Source organism: Manis pentadactyla, chromosome 5 (genome assembly GCF_030020395.1).
Source record: "Manis pentadactyla isolate mManPen7 chromosome 5, mManPen7.hap1, whole genome shotgun sequence".
Taxonomy (NCBI): Eukaryota; Metazoa; Chordata; class Mammalia; order Pholidota; family Manidae; genus Manis; species Manis pentadactyla.
This window is the reverse complement of record NC_080023.1, coordinates 131578816-131599927: the sequence shown is the minus strand read 5'-3', so window position 1 is coordinate 131599927 and position 21112 is coordinate 131578816. Positions and strand designations below refer to the sequence as shown.

At 39.0% G+C, this 21112-nt stretch overlaps 1 protein-coding gene across 5 annotated transcripts in view; it reads right to left on the bottom strand.

The window, feature by feature from the left end:
* The window catches only part of RALGAPA2 (Ral GTPase activating protein catalytic subunit alpha 2), a 408980-nt gene that overhangs the window by 140414 nt on the left and 247454 nt on the right, over positions 1-21112 (bottom strand). For all 5 annotated transcript variants that reach the window (XM_057502677.1, XM_057502678.1, XM_036892284.2 and 2 more), the window contains exons 27-30: positions 20408-20516; positions 17638-17748; positions 16222-16290; positions 15819-15956 (exon numbers count right to left, since the gene is read on the bottom strand). In XM_057502677.1, coding sequence (XP_057358660.1) covers positions 15819-15956; positions 16222-16290; positions 17638-17748; positions 20408-20516 — 427 coding nt within the window. The remainder of the gene's footprint in view (positions 1-15818; positions 15957-16221; positions 16291-17637; positions 17749-20407; positions 20517-21112) is intronic.

Here is a 21112-nt window from a genome sequence, read left to right as displayed (position 1 = left end):
ATCTGTCAGGTGACAACAGCACGCAGGAGGTAAGACTCCTGACTGGTGATACTTGAAGACATCGAGCCCATCCCATTTTAAAATATCTTTTTTGCTATTAGCAAGTGTATCTTTCTTCTTTCACATCAATGCTGATACATTCTCAAGGCCAAAGGAAAGCAGAAGTAAAACGTGCTTATTTCACATTCGTGTGGCTGTGTGTACCTCAGTCCTGCTCCGCTGCACTAGAGGATACACAACAGAGGGAGTAAATCAGGAGATGAAGAATGATGAGAGCAGCCACACACACAACCACTACCCGTGGTGGAGGGAGGGCTGAGAGAAACAGGCAGAGACCATTAGTATACTTCAATATGAATTTGAATATAATTCACTGAATTAGAATAATCCTATAAATTGGAAGGGATAATTTAATGCAATTTTAAAAGTACAATTAATGAAAGTAAATTTAATACAAATTTTGAAAATTTTATTTTCATAAGATTAATTTCCTAAAAAGTCATTATGTACCAATTGCAACTGACTGAACCTCCATTCTTCTTTGCACTTTTGTGCACACATAAGCGAGGAACACACAAACCATACTGAGGAGGCAAAAATGTAAAATGAGCTAACTTTTAAAATTAATGTATCATTGATATACAACCTTATAAAGGTTTCACATGAGCAACATTGTGGTTTCAACATTCAACCATATTATTAAGTCTTCACCTCCGCCATTGCAGTCACTGTCTATCAGCATAGTAAGATGCTATAGTGTCACTACTTGTCTTCTCCTTGCTGTACTACCTTTCCCATGACATATTTATACTGTGAGTGCTAATCCTAATGCCCCTTAATCCCTTTCTCTCTCCCTCCCTTCCAAACCACCCTCCCCTACTCCTTCTCTTTGGTAACCCCCAGTCTCTTCTTGGAGTCTGTGAGTCTGCTGTTTTGTTCCTTCAGTTTTTCTTTGTTCTTATACTCCACAAATGAGGGAAATCATTTGGTACCTGTCTTTCTCTGCCTGGCTTATTTCACTGAGCATAGTACCCTCTAGCTCCATCCATGTTGTTGCAAATGGTAGGATTTGTTTTCTTCTTATGGCTGAATAATATTCCATTGTATATATGTACCACCTCTTCTTTATCCATTCATCTACTGATGGTCACTTAGGTTGCTTCCACATCTTGGCTATTGTAAATAGTGTTGTGATAAACACAGGGATGCATATGTGTTTTTGAATCTGGGGTCTTGTTTTTTGGGTAAATTACTAGGAATGGAATTCCTGGGTCAAATGGTATTTCTATTTTTATTTTTTTGAGGAACCTCTATATTGCTTTCCACAATGGTTAAACTAATTTACATTCCCACCAACAGTGTAGGAGGGTTCCCCTTTCAAATGAGTTACTAATTCTACTAAATTTTATTTTTTGATCATAAATTCAAGATCATAAATTAAAAAAACGGACTTTTACAAAATCATTGCAATATTGTATTAAGGAAGTATCTTTCAGTTAAATATATTTACACAAAGCAAGTTCAGTTTTAGACCACTAGCTTTGATTTGCCCACATGGCAGGAGGACTTGTGATTATGTTGGATGTTTTGCCATTTAGTTCCTTCTATTTGTATTCTCATGGGAACTGGAGGAAGATTTAGCTATGTGCAACCTTTGCACAAGGCTAAGAAGTACTAAGAATTGTAGTCATTAGGGGAGAGCCATCTGTATATGTCCTCTTCCTAGCAAAAAAAGGAGTAGAGGAAAATCTTTATGATGGATTTCTTATTAAAATACATGTTGAACTTCTGTCATTGAGTATTTTTTTAGTCAAATGCAATAAATGTAAGAAAACCACAATTAAAAACTAAATTAGACAAAACCAAGGAGCGGGAAAAAGACGGCAGTGTGAGAAGTGAGGCAGAAACCTCCTCCTAAATCCACATATAACATGAAAATACAGCAAATACAACTAATCCTGAGAGAGCAACCCGAAGACTGCAGAACAGACTGCCTAAACCTGGAGAAAAGAGAAGACTTCACAGAATAGGGTAAGGTAGTAAAGCTGTGATTTGGTGAGACCCAAGCTCTCCCCTGACTCCAGGTCACAGGTGGAAGGAAGAGAAAAGGAGCACAGAGGGAGTAGAAGCCCAGGACTGCTAAACACCCACCTCTGAAGATCTGCTCCGGGAGCAGGAACACACATTACATGGTGCTCTGGAGACTAGTGGGATTGGAAAGCTAAGACAGGAAGAATATTCAGAGAGACTGAGATTCCAGCTGCTTGTGGAGAACAGGTACCCACAACCAGCCGCTCAAGGACCAAATAAAGGTGGGCACTCTGAGAGACTTCCCAACAGTGAGAGGCCTGCTAAAGGGGCAAGGATTGCACAGAGCTTGCTGCTCAGGAGAAAAGACATGTTGAAAAGATCATCCCGACACACTTAGCCCAACAGGTTGGGAACTTTCAGGAGCTTCGGAAGCTCCATCCCCCTGGCTGGCAACATGGTGCTGAGGCCACCACACTGTGATACACAGACTGCAGCTCCTTCCTCCTGGCCAGCACTGATCTGCACAATGGCTGCCCTCACACCAGGCCATCCAGAGGGTGGCTCCACCTACAGCAGCTACAGGGGCATAACACAGAGTCTGTTCCCTACACGCTTGACTGACTGGCCCCGGCAGTGGAGGCAGGCACTGCAGCAGGGAAGCAGGAAAGTGCTGGTGACATGCACCTGTGAACCCTGCCATCGCTCCAGGTGCTGAGCAGCTCTGGAGAATAGAGCTTCTGGGCACTGGAGGGAAATGCCTACACAGTTATTAGTCCATAGGAATCAATACAAATATGAAACGGCAAAGGAATCTGGTACAAACCAAAATCCCACAAGCACCAGAAAGCAGACCAAGTGAAACTGAAATCACCAATCTTCCTGATAAAGATTTCAAAATAAAAATAATAAAACTACTCATGGAGCTGTAGAAAAATATTCAATATCTCAGGGAGGACTTTAAGAGAGATAGAAACATTGAAAATACAGTATCTGAAATGAAACATACAATGGAGGGATTTAAAAATAAACTAGATGAGGTAGAGGAGATGGTAAATGAAACAGAAATTAGAGAACAGGAAAACAAAGAAGCTGAGGCACAGAGAGAAAAAAGGATCTCTAGGAAGGAAAGAATAAGAGAACTGTGTGACCAATCTAAATGGAATAATATTTGCATTATAAGGGAACCAGAGGAAGAAGAGAGAAAAAGGGATAGACAGTGTCTTTGAGGAAATAATTGCTGAAAATTTCCCCATTCTGGGAAGGAAAAAGTCTCTCAGGTCACGGAAGTGCACAGATCTCCCAACAGAAAGGACCTAAGGAAGACAACACCAAGACATATATTAATTAAAATGGCAAAGATCAAGGACAAGCAGAGAGTATTAAAAGGAGCCAGAAAGAGAAAAAAGATCATGTACAAAGGAAATCCTATCAGGCTATCATCAGACTTTTCATCAGATATCTTACAGGCCAGAAGGGAGTAGGATGATATATTTAATGCAATGAAACAGAAGGGACTCCAACCAAGAATACTCTATCTGGAAAGATTATCACTTAAATTTGAAGCAGGGATTAAACAATTCCAGATAAGCAAAAGTTGAGGGTATTTACCTCCCACAAATTTTCTCTACAGGGTATTTTAAAGGGACTGCTATAGATGGAAGTGCTCCTAAGTCTAAATAGCTGCCACCAGAAATAATAAAAAGACAGGAAATAGACCAATTCATTACTAAGAAATGCAAAATTAAATCAACTACCCTGAAAGTCAGTCAAAGGATACACAAAGTATACAGTAGATGACACCTAATATATAAAGAGCAGAGGAGGAAGAAAAAGAAGGAAGGGGAAAAAAAAACCTTTAGATTGTGTTTTAAATAGCAAAATAAGTGAGTTAAGTTAGACTGTTAGATAGTAAAGAAGCTGCACTTGAACCTTTGGTAACCCCAAATCTAAAGCCTACAATGGCAATAAGTACATATCTATCAATAATCACTCTACAAGTAAATGGACTGAATGCATTAATCAAAAGACAGAGAGTGACAGAATGGATAAAAAACAAGATGCATCTATATTCTGCCTACAAGAGACTTACTTCAAACCCAAAGATAAACACAGACTAAAAGTGAAGGGATGGAAAAAGATATTTCATGCAAACAATAGGGAGAAAAAAGCAGGTGTTGTAGTACTTGTATCAGACAAAATATACTTCATAATAAAGAAAGTAAAAAGAGACAAAGAAGGACATTACATAATCATAAAGAGGCCAGTCCAACAAGAGGACATAACCATTATAAATATCTATGTACCCAATATAGGAGCACCTACATATGTGAAACAAATACTAACAGAATTAAAGGGGGAAACAGAATCCAATGCATTCATTTTTGGAAACTTCAACACATCACTCACTCCAAAGGACAGATCAACCAGATAGAATATAAGTAAGAAGACAGAGACACTGAGCAATGCATTAGAACAGATGGCCCTAACAGACATCTACAGAACACTCCACCCAAAAGCAGTAGGACACACATTCTTCTCAAGTGCACAAGGAACACTTTCCAGAATAGATCACATACTAGGCCACAAAGAGAGCCTCAGCAAATTCAAAAAATTGAAATAGTACCAACCAGCTTCTCAGACCACAAAGGTATGAAACGAGAAATAAATTATGCAAAGAAAACAAAATAGCCCAGAAACACATGGAGGCTTAACAATTGCTTTTGAATAATCAATGGATTGATGATCAAATAAAAACAGAGATCAAGCAATATATGGAGACAAATGAAAACAGCAGCCCTACACCCCAACCTCTGTGGGATGCAGCAAAGGCAGTTCTAAGAGGAAAGTATATTGCAATATAGGCTTATCTGAAGAAAGAAGAACAATCCCAAAAGAACAGTCTAAACTCACAATTAATGAAACTAGAAAAAGAAGAACAGGCCCAAAGTCAGTAAATGGAGGGACATAATAAAGATCAAAGGAGAAATAAATAAAATCGAGAAGAATAAAATAGAATCCTTGAAACGAGGAGATGGTTCTTCAAAAAAAAAGAACAAAATCAATAAACCCCTAGCCAGACTTATCAAGAAAAAAAGAGAGCGTACACACATAAACATAATCAGAAATGAGAAAGAAAATATCATTATGGACATAACAGAAACACAAAGAATTATTAGAGAATACATGAAAAATTATATGCAAACAAATTGGATAACCTAGAAGAAATGGACAACTTCCTAGAAAAATACAACCTTCCAAGGCTGACCCAACAAGAAACAGAAGATCTGCCATTTAACAGCAATGAAACTGAATTGGTAATCAAAAAACTACATAGGAACAAAACCTCTACCAGATGGGCTCACTGCTGAATTTTATCAAACATTTAGTGAAGACCTAATATCCATCCTCCTTAAAGTTTTCCAAAAAGCAGAAGAGAAGAGAATACTCCCAAACTCATTCTATGAGGCCACAGCACTCTAATACCAAAACCAGGCAAAGATACCACAAAAAAAGAAAATCACAAACGAAAATCCCTATGAACATAGATGCAAAAATACTCAACAAAATATTAGCAAGCTGAATTTAAAAATACATCAAAAAGATCATCCTTCATGATCAAGTAGGATTTATTCCAGGGATGCAAGGATGGTACAGCATTCAAAAATCCATCAACATCATCCACCACATCAACAAAAAGGACAGAAACCACATGATCATCCCATAGATGCTGTAGAAGCATTTCACAAAATTCTACATCCATTCATGATAAAAACTCAACAAAATGGATATAGAGGGCAAGTACCTCAACAAAATAAAGGCCATATATGACAATCCACAGCCAACATTGTACTTAACAGTGAGAAGCTGAAAGCCTTTTTTCTAAGATCAGAAACAAGACAAGGATGCCCACTTTCCCCACTTCTATTCAACATAGTACTGCAGGTCCTAGCCACGATAATCAGACAACACAGAGAAATAAAAGGCATCAGATTGGTAAGGAAGAAGTATAATTGTCATTGTTTGCAGATGCCAGGATATTGTACATAAAAAATCCTAAAGAATCACTCCAAAACTACTAGAACCAGTAACTGAATTGAACAAAGTTGCAGGATACAAAATTAATACACAGAAATCTGTTGCATTCCTATCTACTGATGATGAACTAGCAGAAAGAGAAATCAGGAAAACAATTCAATTTATAATTGCATCAAAAAGAATAAAATACCTAAGAATAAATCTAACCAAGGAGATGAAAGACCTATACCCTGAAAACTACAAGACACTCATGAGAGAAATTAAAGAAGACACCAATAAATGGAAATATATCTCATGTTCATGGGCTCATGGATAGGAAGAATTGATATTGTCAAAATGGCCATTCTGCCTAAAGCAATCTATAGATTCAATGCAATCCCTATCAAAATACCAACAGCAAACTTCAATGAACTAGAACAAATTGTTCTAAAATTCATATGGAACCACAAAAGACCCCGAATAGCCAAAGCACTCCCAAGAAAGAAGAATAAAGGTGGGGGGAGATTACATTTCCCAATTTCAAGCTCTACTACAAAACCACAGTAATCAAAACAATTTGGTACTGGCACAAGAACAGACTGATAGATAAATGGAACAGAATAGAGGGCCCAGATATAAACCCACACATATATGGCCAATCAATATATGATAAAGGAGCCATGGACATACAATGGGGAAATGACAGCCTCCTCAACAACTGGTGTTGGCAAAACTGGACAGCTACATGTAAGAGAATGAAACTGGATTATTGCCTAACTCCATACACAGAAGTAAACTCAAAATGGATCAAAGACCTGAGTGTACATCTTAGAAGAAAAAATAGGCAAAAATATCTTGAATATAAACACGAGCAACTTTTTCCTGAACACATCTCCTTGGGCAAGGGAAGCAAAAGCAAAAATGAGCAGACAGGACGACATCAAACTAAAAAGCTTCTGTATAGCAAAGGCACCATCAGCGAACAAACAGGCATCCTACAGTATGGGAGAGTATATTTGTAAATGACATATCCAACAAGGAATTAACATTCAAAATATATAAAGAGCTCACATGGCTCAACATCCAAAAAGCAAATAACCTGATTAAAAAATGGGTGGATGATCTGAACAGATACTTCTCCTAAGAAGAAATTCAGATGGCCAACTTGCACATGAAAAGATGCTCCACATTGATAATTGTCAGGGAAATGGAAATTAAAACCACAATGAGATATCACATCACACCAGTTAGGATGGCCAACTTTGAAAAGACTAGGAACAACAAATGCTGGCAAGGATGCAGAGAAAGGGGAACCCTCCTACACTGTTGGTGGGAATGTAAATTCGTTTAACCATTGTGGAATGCCATATAGAGGTTCCTCAAAAAACTAAAAATAGAAATACCATTTGACCTGGGAATTCCATTCCTAGGAATTTACCCAAAGAAAAAAAGACCCCAGATTCAAAAAGACATATTGCATCCCTATGTTTATTGCAGCACTATTTACAATAGTCAAGATGTGGAAGCACCCTAAGTGTCTATCAGTAGATAAATGGATAAAGATGTGATACATATATACAATGGAGTATTATTCAGCCATAAGAAGAAAACAAATCCTACCATTTGCAACAACATGGATGGAGCTAGAGGGTATTATGTTCAGTGAAATAAGCGAGGTGGAGAAAGACAAGTACCAAATGATTTCCCTCATTTGTGGAGTATAACAACAAAGGAAAACTGAAGGAATAAAACAGCAGAGACTCACAGACTCCAAGAAGAGACTAGTGGTTACCAAAGGGAAGGGATTGGGAAGGGAGAAGGGGAATAAGGGGCATTACGATTAGCACACACACTACAGGTAGGTCACAGAGAAGGCAGTATAGCAGGGAGAAGATAAGTAATGAGTCTATAGTATCTTACTATGCTGATGGACAGTGACTGCAAAGGGGTGGGGGAGGACTTGATAATATGGTTGAATGTTGAAACCACAATGTTGCTCATGTGAAACCTTCTTAAGATTGTTTACCAATGATACCTTAAAAAAAAAAAGTAACACCACAATTCAATACTACTGCATACCTATCAGGTAGCAAAGTTTTAGCAAGAATGTGGAGCAGCTGCAATTCTCAGACACTGTTGGCCACAATGTAAATTAGCACAATCACTCTGGAAAATTATTTATTGGTCACTACTAAAGCATAACACATGTATTCCAGCATCTCCACTCCTACATTTCCCCAACAGAAGTGCATACATATGTGCACCAAAAAAATACTAAAATAAAATGTTTATAAAACATTTTTTATGGTCCCAAACTGTGACCAACCTAAATTTCCATCAATAGTAGAATAGATAAATAGTGGCTTAGTTTCACTGTGTAATACTAAACAGCAGTGAGAGTGAAAAAGTACAACTATTCACAAGAGTATGAATGAATCCTTCAAAAATGATGCTGAGTGAAAGATGTCAGACACAAAAGCACATGCTGCATAATCCTATGTATACAATGTTCAAAAACTGGCAAAACCAACCTACATTGCTAGGATAGTGGTTACTGCTGGGTATGTGTATGGGGACAATGTCTAGGAGGAGGCACAATGTGGGCTCTGGGATGCTGGGAATGCTCCTTTACAAGAGCTGGGCTCTCTTAATCCTGGTGTGCTCGTTTTGTGAAAGTTCACCCAGCTCTCACTTATGACTGACGCAGTTTTCTGGATGTGTATTACACTTCCACAAACTTTCCTTTAAAAATAAAATAAAGAGATCACAAGGATTAAAGTTGGTGGCGTGAGAGGAGAGACAGAGGTTTCCTCCTAAAACTGGATACAATTAGAAAATATAGTTGGCGCAACTAATCCTGACAGAGCAACAGGAAAGAGGTCGGCGCCAGAATGCACACACCTGGAGAAAAGAGCAGACCTCAGAGAACGGGGTAACATACTAGAGCTATGGCTCTGCAGGACCCAAGCCCTTCCCCCACCCCAGCTCACTGGCAGGAGGAAGAGAAACTGAGCAGGGAGGCTTGGGACTGCTGAATAACTAGCTCCGGATATCTGCGCTGGGAGCACAAACCTACATTTCATGGTGCTTTCATCATACTCTTCTGATTACGGGGTTAGAAAGCTGGAACAGGCAGAGTTCCTGGGGAGTCTGAGATTCCGGCCGCTTGTGGAAAGCAGGGATCCATATTCAGCTGCTCTGGGACAAAAGCTTATATTTGTGTACTTGGCCCACTGGCTCAGGCAGTGGAGACAGGCACAGCAGCCGGGAATCGGGGAACAGCTCTTTCCTCCACCCAGGCACCAGTACCACTCCCCTGAGACTCCCAACATTGCTTCAGGGGCTGAGCAGCTCCAGAATAGAGCTTCTGGACACTAGAGGGCGCCATATACAAATCTGAAACGCCAAAGGACCCTGGTCTAGAGTAAAATTAATATAAGCCTTGAGAAAGATGACGTGGACCTCATGACTCTTCCTGAAAGGGAGTTCAAAATAAAAATCATCAACATGCTAATGGAGGTACAGAAAGATATCCAAGACCTCAGGAATGAATTCAGATCGGAGATCCAATCGTTGAAGGGCACGATGGATGGTATTAAAAGCAGGTTGGTTATGGTGGAGGAGACGATAAATGAAATAGAAACTAGAGAAGAGGAATACAAAAAAGCTTAGGCACAGAGAGAAAAAAGGATCTCTAAGAATGAAAGAATATTCAGAGAACTGTGTGACCAATCCAAATGGAACAATATTTGCATTATAGGGATACCAGGAGAAGAAGAGAGAGAGAAAGGGATAGAAAGTGTTTTTGAGGAGGCAGTTGCTGAAAACTTCCCCAATTTGGAGAAGGAGATAGTCTCTCAGGCCATAGAGATCCACAGATCTCCCAACACAAGGGACCCAAGGAAGACAACACCAAGACACATAGTAATTAAAATGGAAAAGATCAAGGATAAGGACAGACTGTTAAAAGCAGCCAGAGATAGAAATAAGATCACATACAAAGGAAAGACCATAAGGCTAACATCAGATTTCTCGGCAGAAACTTTATAGGCCAGAAGTGAGTGGCATGATGTATTTAATGCCATGAAGCAGAAGGGCCTGGAATCAAGATCACTTTATCTGGCAAGATTATCATTTAAATTTGAAGGAGGGATTAAACAATTTCCAGATAAGCAAAAGCTAGGAGAATTTACCTCTCACAAACCATCTCTACAGTCTATTTTGGAGGGACTTCTATAGATGGAAGTGTCCCTAAGGTTGAATAGCTGTCACCAGAGGTAATAAAACCACAGTAAAAAAACTAGAACAGCTAATTACTAAGCAAATGCAAAATTAAATTAACTACCCACAAAGTCAATCAAGGGATAGAGAAAAATACAGAATATGATACCTAATATATAAAGAATGGAGGAGGAAGAAAAGGAGGAGAAACAGAAAAGAACCTTTAGATTATGTTTGTAAGAGCATACTAAGTGAGTTAAGTTAGAGTCTTAGACAGTAAGGAAATTAACCTTGAACCTTTGGTAACTACGAATCTAAAGCATGCAATGGCAGTAAGTACATACTATCTATAATCACACTAAATGTAAATGGACTGAATGCACCAATCAAAAGACACAGAGTCACTGAATGGATTAAAAAACAAGACCCATCTATATGCTGCTTACAAGAGACTCAACTCAAACCCAAAGACATGCACAGACTAAAAGTCAAGGGATAGAAAAAGATATCTCATGCAAACAGCTGGGAGAAAAAAGCAGGTGTTGCAGTACTAGTATCAGACAAAATAGACTTCAAAACAAAGAAAGTAACAAGAGATAAAGAAGGACATTACATAATGATACAGGGGTCAGTCCTAAAAGAGGATATAACCATTATAAATATATATGCACCCAACACAGGAACATGAGCATATGTGAAACAAATAGTAACAGAAATAAAGGAGGAAATGGAATGCAATGCATTCATTTTAGGAGACTTCAACACACCATTCACTCCAAAGGACAGATCCACCAGACAGAAAATAAGTAAGGACACAGAGGCACTGTACAATACACTAGAACAGATGCACCTAATAGACATCTATAGAACTCTACATCCAAAAGCAACAGGGTATACATTCTTATCAAGTGCATATAGAACATTCTCCAGAATAGACCACATACCAGGCCACTAAAATAGCCTCAGTAAATTCAAAAAGACTGAAACTCTACCAACCAACTTTTCAGACCACAAAGGTATAAAACTAGAACTAAATTGTAAAAGAAAGCAAAAAGGCCCACAGACACATGGGGGCTTAACAACATGCTCCTAAATAATCAATGGATCAATGACCAAATTAAAATAGAGATCCAGCAATATATGGAAACAAATGACAACAAAAACACCAAGCCCCAACTTCAGTGGGATGCAGCGAAAGCAGTCTTAAGAGGAAAGTATATAGCAATCCAGGCATACTTAAAGAAGGAAGAACAAACCCAAATGAATAGTCTAACGTCACAATTATCGAAATTGGAAAATGAAGAACAAATGAGGCCTAAGGTCAGCAGAAGGAGGCACATAATAAAGATCAGAGAAGAAATAAATAAAATTGAGAAGAATAAAAAAATAGAAAAAAATCAATGAAACCCAGAGCTGGTTCTTTGAGAAAATAAACAAAATAGATAAGCCTCTCTCTTTAAGAGAAAAAGAGAATCAATACACATCAACAGAATCAGAAACGAGAAAGGAAACATCACGACGGACCCTACAGAAATACAAAGAATTTGTAGAGACTACTATGAAAACCTATATGCTAACAAGGTGGAAAACCTAGAAGAAATGTACTTCATAGAAAAATACAACCTTCCAAGACTGACCAAGGAAAAAACACAAAATCTAAACAAACCAATAACCAGCAAAGAAATTGAAGCAGTAATCAAAATACTACCCAAGAACAAAACCCCCAGGCCAGATGGATTTACCTTGGAATTTTATTAGACATACAGAGAAGATATATAATACTCATTCTCTTTAGAGTTTTCCAAACTAGAGAAGAGGAGAGAACATTCCCAAACTCATTCTATGAAGCCAACGTCACCCTAATATCAAAACCAGGCAAAGACCCCACCAAAACAGAAAATCACAGACCAATATCCCTGATAAACATAGACGCAAAAACACTCAACAAAATATTAGCAAACTGAATACAAAAATACATCAAAAGGATCATACATCATGACCAAGTGGAATTCATCCCAGGGATGCAAGGATGGTACAACATTAGAAAATCCATCAACATCATCCACTACATAAACAAAAAGAAGGACAAAAACTACATGAACAACTCCGTAGATGCTGAAAAAGCATTCAACAAAATTCAACATCCATTCATGATAAAAACTCTCAACAAAATGGGTGCACACAGCAAGTACCTCAACATAATAAAGGCCATATATGAGAAACCCACAGCCAACATCATACTGAACAGCGAGAAGCTGAAAGATTTTCCTCTGAGATCGGGAACAAGACAGGGATGCCCACTCTTCCCGATGTTATTCAACATAGTGCTGGAGGTCCTAGCCATGACAATTAGACAAAACAAAGAAATACAACGAGTCCAAATTGGCAAAGAAGAAGTTAAACTGTCACTATTTGCAGATGACATGATATTGTACGTAAAAAACCCAAAAGACTCCACTCAAAAACTACTAGAACTGATATTGGAATACAGCAAAGTTGCAGGATACAAAATTAACACACAGAGATCTGTGGCTTTCCTATACACTAACAATGAACTAATAGAAAGAGGAATCAGGAAAACAATTTCATTCACAATTGCATCAAAAAGAATAAAATACTTAGAAATAAACCTAACCAAGTAAGTGAAAGACCTATATCCTGAAATCTATAAGACAGCCTTAAGATAAATTAAAGAGGATACTAACAAATGGAAATTCATCCCATGCTCTTGGCTAGGAAGAATTAATATCGTCAAAATGGCCATCCTGCCCAAAGCAATATACAGATTTGATGCAATCCCTATCAAATTACCAACAACATTCTTCAACAAACTGGAAGAAATAGTTCAAAAATTCATATGGAAACACCAAAGACCCTGAATAGCCAAAGCAATCCTGAGAAGGAAGAATAAAGTGGGGGGATCTTGCTCCCCAACTTCAAGCTCTACTACAAAGCCATAGTAATGAAGACAATTTGGTACTAGCACGAGAACAGAGCCACAGACCAGTGGAAATACAGACTCAGAATAGAGACTCCAGACATTAATCGAAACATATATGGTCAATTAATATACAATAAAGGAGCCATGGACATACAATGGGGAAATGACAGCCTCTTCAACAGCTGGTGTTCGTAAAACTAGATAGGTACATGTAAGAGAATGAAACTGGATCACAGTCTAACCCTATACACAAAAGTAAATTCGAAATGGATCAAAGACCTGAATGTAAGTCATGACACCATAAAACTCTTAGAAAAAAACATATGGAAAAAATCTCTTGGACATAAATATGAGTGACTTCTTCATGAACATATCTCCCCGGGCAAGGGAAACAAAAGCAAAAATGAACAAGTGGGACTATATCAAGCTGAAAAGCTTCTGTACAGCAAAGGATACCATCAATAGAACAAAAAAGTACCCTACAGTATGGGAGAATATATTCATAAATGACAGATCTGATAAAGGGTTGACATCCAAAATATATAAAGAGCTCACATACCTCAACAAACAAAAAGCAAATAATCCAATAAAAAATGGGCAGAGGAGCTGAACAGACAGTTCTCCAAAGAAGAAATTCAGATGGCCAACAGACACATGAAAAGATGCTCCACATCGCTAGTTATCAGAGAAATGCAAATTAAAACCACAATGAGATATCACCTCACACCAGTAAGGATGGCTACCATCCAAAAGACAAACAACAACAAATGTTGGTGAGGTTGTGGAGAAAGGGGAACCCTCCTACACTGCTGGTGGGAATGTAAATTAGTTCAATCATTGTGGGAAGCAGTATGGAGGTTCCTCAAAAAGCTCAAAATAGAAATACCATTTGACCCAGAAATTCCACTTCTAGGAATTTACCCAAAGAATGCAGCATCCCAGTTTGAAAAAGATATATGCACCCCTATGTTTATCTCAGCACTATTCACAGTAATCAAGAAATGGAAGCAACCTAAGTGTCCATCAGTAGATGAATGGATAAAGAAGATGTGGTACATATACAGTGGAATATTATTCAGCCATAAGAAGAAAACAAATCCTACCATTTGCAACAACATGGATGGCGCTAGAGGGTATTATGCTCAGGGAAATAAGCCAGGTGGAGAAAGAAAAGTACCAAATGATTTCACTCATATGTGGAGTATAAGAAAAAAGAAAAACTGAAGGGACAAAACAGCAGCAGAATCACAGAACCCAAGAAAGGACTAACAGTTACCAAAGGGAAAGGGACTCGGGAGGATGGGTGGGAAGGGAGGGATAAGGGCAGTGAAAAAGAAAGCGGGCCTTACAATTAGCATGTATAATGTGGGGGGGGGGGCATAGGGAGGGATGTACAACACAGAGAAGACAAGTAGTGATTCTACAGCATCTTACTACGCCGATGGACAGTGACTGTAATGGGGTTTGTGGGAGGGACTTGGTGAAGAGGGAGTCTAGTAAACATAATGTTCTTCATGTAATTGTAGATTAATGATAAAATGAATAAAAAATAAAATACAATAAAGAGTTACTCAATAAATTTATCAATCATGGTAACTATGAGGTGAATTTACATTGGTAGAGCAATTTTAAGAGAAATCATTTAGGAAAAGAAATATATTAGAAAAGAGAGGCACTTAAATGATTGTGGCTATTCTAGTTGGTCAAACCAAGCCTCATATAGATTTACAAGCCACAAGGGTGACAGAATTATTTAATCCTAACATGTTCACTAAAATCTCTGGTCACTGAAAAAATCATTTAAAAGTACACAATACTTTTTAGTAGAATTTCAACCATGGTTCAGTGTTTTTTTCTTTTTTAAATTTAATACATTTTAAAAGAAGGCAAAAAAAAGTACTCAGTTAATGAGTTGGAATCTTTAACTTCTATTAAAGTTTTGCTACTGAAAAAATAAACAGCAGAATTATCCCTACAAAATAATTACTCAATGGACACATAAATGCTAAATAAATTTATAAATAAGACTTACACAGGAGGGACCATAAGGTCAATATAGAAAGATAGTATAAAGGATCCAGAGTGAACACCACACCTAGTCATCAGTAGTGGGTGAAATTCAAATATTTTAAGTACTATAAAAACAATGAGGCAATTGCTTCAATATGATATATTTACTTAGTTTATTTCTTAAGATATTTTAAAGCAAAGAGACTACTGGGATCATTACACCATTTTCTTCCTTTGATAAACAGATTTTGTCAAACTAGGGCTGTGGATAATCCTACAATATAAATGGTTCTTTTTAAAATAAAGTAGATATGGACTGTGCTGCATGAAAATTGGGGGATTCTGATCAAATTGTAGCTGTTTAAAGATGACAGTCATGTAAAAATGTATGCATCTTTCACTTTGTAACCATGGCTTCTCTACAGTTACATCTGTTCTGTTTTCACATCTTAAGTAATTCATTTCTTTTAAAATGGTTAAATGTCAGTAAATCCTTTTCAAAAGGGCATAGATAGATAAGTACATGCATAAAACATACTCTGGTAATTCTCTGATGCTTAAGTGCATGCTCTATGCCCCTGAGGTCCAGTTGGATACTCACCCTGTAGATATAATCCAGCAAAGGGGCTCTGGTCAAGTGGTGCTCCTCCAGGGCCACCGTGGACACTGGGTAGAGAAGGGTGTTCACAGGCAATGCCATGCACCAGTCCAAGAGGCAGAGCAGCAAGGACACAATAAACTGGAAGAGGAACAGGCCCAGCCACATAAACTTCAGTCTTTTAAACTTCACTACATGTAATAACAAACAACAGAAGTGTCCCTGCATAATAGTAATTATTCAATGGACACACAAATGCAAAATGAATGAATGAATGAATAAGGTTCTCCCAGGTGATACTGTTAGGGCCAACACAGAAGGACATTATAAAGGATATCCCCACATGTCATATTATTTGTTATTCTGTCTTACATTTAAAAAAAACTTAGCTAATGGTGCCACTGACCTTCTTATCTGTTTCCACTGAGGAGTACTCCGCACTTGGTAAAAGAAAAGCAATTGTAGCCACAAGGATCTGCGTAAAAGACAAACCACAATCAAACAGACCACAGTAACAGTTTTGGAAGCCATATGATGAGTCCCAAGATGGCCTTGCATATAATCCATCTTGGTGCCAACTCACTAGAGGAAGGTGAGAAAAAACAAAGGAGCCAGTTTGGATATGTAAGTGTTTTTGAACATTAGGAGGTTATGGGGCCATTCCTGGTTTCCACCACCACTCTACTGGTGGTGAAATTGGGGGCCCCAGAGAAATGAATATTTCTCTCTGCAGTCACATGATTTCCACCATCAGTCTCTAAATTTTTCACAATGTAAGTTAATACTTACAAAATAATTGTGAAAATGCTCCCATTTAATTTCCTTTTAAATTACCTCAGTTCTCTACCTGTTGTACTGGTAAAATGGCACCCCTTTCATTGCAAAGTTACCCCCTTTAGATGACAAATTATATGGTTGCCCCAAAACCCAACTTCACATTTTGCAGAATCTTCATTTCCTATGTCCAAAGCTCTATTCATTCTAGGTCACTTAAGGTTGAAAATCACTTGTGATTTTTGATGTATCTCTGAGAGAACAAAGTGATCTCATTGGTGAAATTAATCTGGGGCTGAGAGAAAATAAACCAGTGTCAGTTCTTCTCTCCCCTATAATACCACATGGACACAAACAAAATTTCCTTGAAGAGCAACTACTGGATGTGTAAAGAACAGAGCATGTTTTCGAAAGTGTAGCTCTAAAAATGGCAGGAACAGATGTGCCTTATCAGCAGACACTATAGGGTGAGGGCAGTTGCTCCTGTACAAGCACACACCCAGGGCTGTAACTGGCCTGCAGGATGTTACCATTAAGATGATTCTTCCTGTTCCTTCTGTCTCACTCTTCCACCAGTTACCCCCACAGAGGGCACCACAGGGGAAATCTCAGCACAGCCATGTAATCAGGCTGTGGCAGAAAGCATGGTCTGGAGCTTCAGCCTGGGACAGACTCCTGTTTTACACAACAGTCCCCCTAGCCCTCCGCCCCACACAGGGCATCATAACCAGCTGCCCACTCCTTGTTGGCACCATGCAAACTACTTTCGATGAATGAAGCTCAATCTACAAAAGGTCCCTTTGTGTGGTCTGTCTGCCTTCCAAACTCCCCAAGTGTAAGACTCTGCCCTGGAACACTGGTGGGCTCTTTAAAAGCGCCTGAAATCACAGCGGAGAAAAACCAGTGCAATTCAATCTGAAAATGAATGACTCATATGCCAATTTAATAGTCAGTTCTCTAACAATTATTTGAGTATCTATAATTAATTAATATCAAATATAATAAAAAGGAAATGGGTATATTTTAGCATTACAAGAAAAAGACTTACTTCTATAATTTTCCGAGGCAGAGAGGTTTCAAATGTCTGAAGCTTTTCCCAGTAGGAAACCAGCAGTTGGAGAACGTCACAAGCTACCTGAGCCACGGGTTTGTTAGGAAGCTATGAAAGGAAATAAAGCCCCAGACTAAGCAACTGGACTAGACATACATGTTATTCCTAAGGGAGAGCAAAGCAGTTCTCTGCAGCTCCTTTTAGGGGTACATCTTCTTGTTTCACATTAAATTTATGAAAAATGTGTCCATTGCCAGATAGCTTACCCACGATGACTGTTCTATAACTGCCTCTTTTAAACTAGCTACAGTAATTCCTATAACATTCTATAGAAAGAAGTAGTTGTCATTTAATCGTTTGGAAATTAAAATAATTTCAAATGCCTTATTCAGATCACATAAATCACAGTTCTGACAATTGGAGGAAATTAAAATGTAGTACATTACTCATTACTCAGTATCCTGTGTGGGTAAACCTTTTACAAGAAGTTTACTCATTTTTGCAATGATAAATCTTCATTAACAGCTTTGCAAGGTAGATGTTATCTGCATTTTACACATGGAGGAACAGGGCTTGATCAAATAACATTCCATCTAATGAAATTAAACAACTCGCATATAGAACATACTAAGAAATATGAAAAATTTGGAACTATGGGAACATCATTCATAAGCTATAGTATATTCAATTACTCTGAGTATGTTTTCTGAGTCTGGTGTGTGTTCAGGGTCCTCTGAATGTTTCCATTTCTTGGCAGATGGCATGTCAAAGGGTCAGTTACCTGCAAGGATCTGTGGCTGGGGATACGTGAGGGAGGTGAGGGTGCCCTGTGCTTCTTGCCCTGGACAGAACCTGGGGCTACCCTGCTATCCCTGTCTCACTGTCTACAGCAGAAGGGTTTGCCATTGTTCTGTGCCCGTCTCAGGGAACTTCTGCATACGAAGTTATTTTCATGTCAGGAGGAGCTACAAGTCACATTCGTAGGCACCAGCTGACCTGGGCACAGCATAAACAACACAGAAAAGTTAACATTTAGCACCTCAGTGACAGATGCACAGGATAAGGAGGAAGGTAAGGGAAAGATGATTAATTTTAATTATATAGAATAAATAGTCACCTTTCTGAAAGGTGCAAGGTACACCTCGGGTGACAGTGTCTGCATTCAAGGGTTCTTCACAGCCTTCTTTGGCATCCAGGCCTCAAACAACCTTTCATTTTATGCAGTTGTGTGTAAACTCAGACATGGAGCCAGAATGTCCTGGGCTTGACCCTGCAAGCTCCTTAGCTCCCAGTCAGCTTGTCTTCCTCATCTGTGAAGCAGAGGTGGCAATAACCTTTCACCTACCAGGGCAGTTTAAGGATTCAACACAGTGACAAAGGCCAGAGGTCAGCCCCCTGCCAGGTCAGGGGGTCACCCCTAAGCGATATCTTGGTTTGATAAATCTATTTCTTACCACAGGATCACCAGCAAGTGTTTCTCCAGCTCTCATCATATAACGGACACCCCAGGTGCAGTGGGGAAGGGCAGGGTGGCAGAAGGGGGGTGGCCAGAGAGCACACCTAGGGAACAAGAGATATCAAGTCTGGCCAGATAGAGGGGTGGGTGAGGAGGCTGCCATCCAGTCAGGCTGCACAGGCTGGCAGGGGCCAGATGCCACACCATGGGCAGGGGATGCCCTGGCTGGTTATCCTGCTGGCTGAAGCCCAAGGGTGGCCCAGGGACTATTGCTGGTCTGGTGAGAACTATCCCAAGCATCAGCTGCAAATGGCTGTCACTATTAGAGCAGACATGGCAGGCAGCACAGAAGGGCACATAAGAGCCTGGATGCTGTTGTCAGATGGATGGTTCAGGGGATTAACTTCAGCCTGGTTGGGCTGCTCCTCTAGCCTGGACGAAACTCCCTAGCTCTGCTTAGGACAATATACCTTGCAACTGAGAACATCTACAAACCATCAGCATAATGCCTGGCAAGAACTGGGCACTCACTGGCTCCAGAGGTGTAGTGACAGAAATGCTAATTACTGGTAACATTTCTAAGCAGGAACCTGGATAGGACCTGTCAGGATTTGAGATCTGGTTCAGGAAGTGGCCTACCAACATGTATAAAGGTTCAGTTTTGTCTTTAATACCACATGGGTCTGTTCTCAGTGCTGGTCCATCATGTATACCTGCATAGCTGTAGGCTCACAACCCAATTTCTCTGGGCCTTTCTTTTCTCTGGTGTGACACAGGGATCACAGCATCTACCTTGCAGAGCTGTCATAAAGGTCAACAGCAGTATTTAGGGACTTTACCATGAATCTGGCACAGTGACTGCCCAGCTCTTCTCATGAACAAAACAAAATGCCCAAGGCCCAGCCAGATGGTGGGCACTGAGGGCCGCTAACTGGTAGCCGTCAGGTCTCTCCCAGTCCGCTCAAGAGGCCAGGGCATGAAATCCAACTTTCTTGTCACCCCCACCAGCACGTGGCAGATGTTCTGCTTGCCCTCGGTGCTGCCCAGCCACCAGAGGAATGCCATTTGGCCTCAGGGCTTGGTCCAGGAATGCTCAGGAATGGCCAGGGTGCAGCCACCAGTGGGGAAGGAGCCATGGTGGTCTCTCCTGGGAACCTCACAGAACATTCAACATGGATCTCAGAGAGAATTTTTGAATCAGAACCTCTCTGTGATGTGGGGGAAATTAACGACGAACTTAATTCAAACTAAAACTGGTTGAATACCAGGGATATAACTTATTGTCAGATACACACCACAAATTGGTAATACCTTCAAAGTGACACCTATCAAATTGACAGCCTCTTTCAGCTGAGGATGGCTTGTACACTGTGCAAGTTCTTCACATATCCAGACCCCAAGGGAGCAAATGGCAATGCATCTTTTGAAAAGAAGGAAAAGGAGAAAATTTTCTTTGTGTTTTCAAGTGGCAAAGTATTAAAAAATTTTTTTAAACAAGGTAGGAAAAATTATACATATATTAACAGAACATCTTTTTGAGAGAAAAGATAAGGTACCCTGAATAGTCCAGTTTTCAGGACAGAGATATTGATAATGATTAGTAATTAAATATTTAAATAAATAAATGGTATACTTTCTATTAATTATTATGGCCCATATGTCACATTTTTTCTGAAATTAATTTTTTATTACATTTTATTGCTTCAAGATATTTTTGAGGAAGAATCAGAAACATGAACCTTGGAAAACTGTTAGAAATTGAGTTTGTAATTATTTTCTTCACAATAAAATATATACCTACAAACCCAAACCTATAGAAGATGAATCCTGTATTTAACTGTAAAGAATATTTGACTACAACTTGCAAAATAATTTTCACCATTATTTCCTTTAAACAATGTGTTAATACAAAATATTCTGTAAGTTGTACAGTCCTTTAAAAATTACCTTTCTCAGTTATAAATCAATTTTAAATGGTAATTCCCTTGGAACTGAAATAGTCCAGTATCTTTTGCA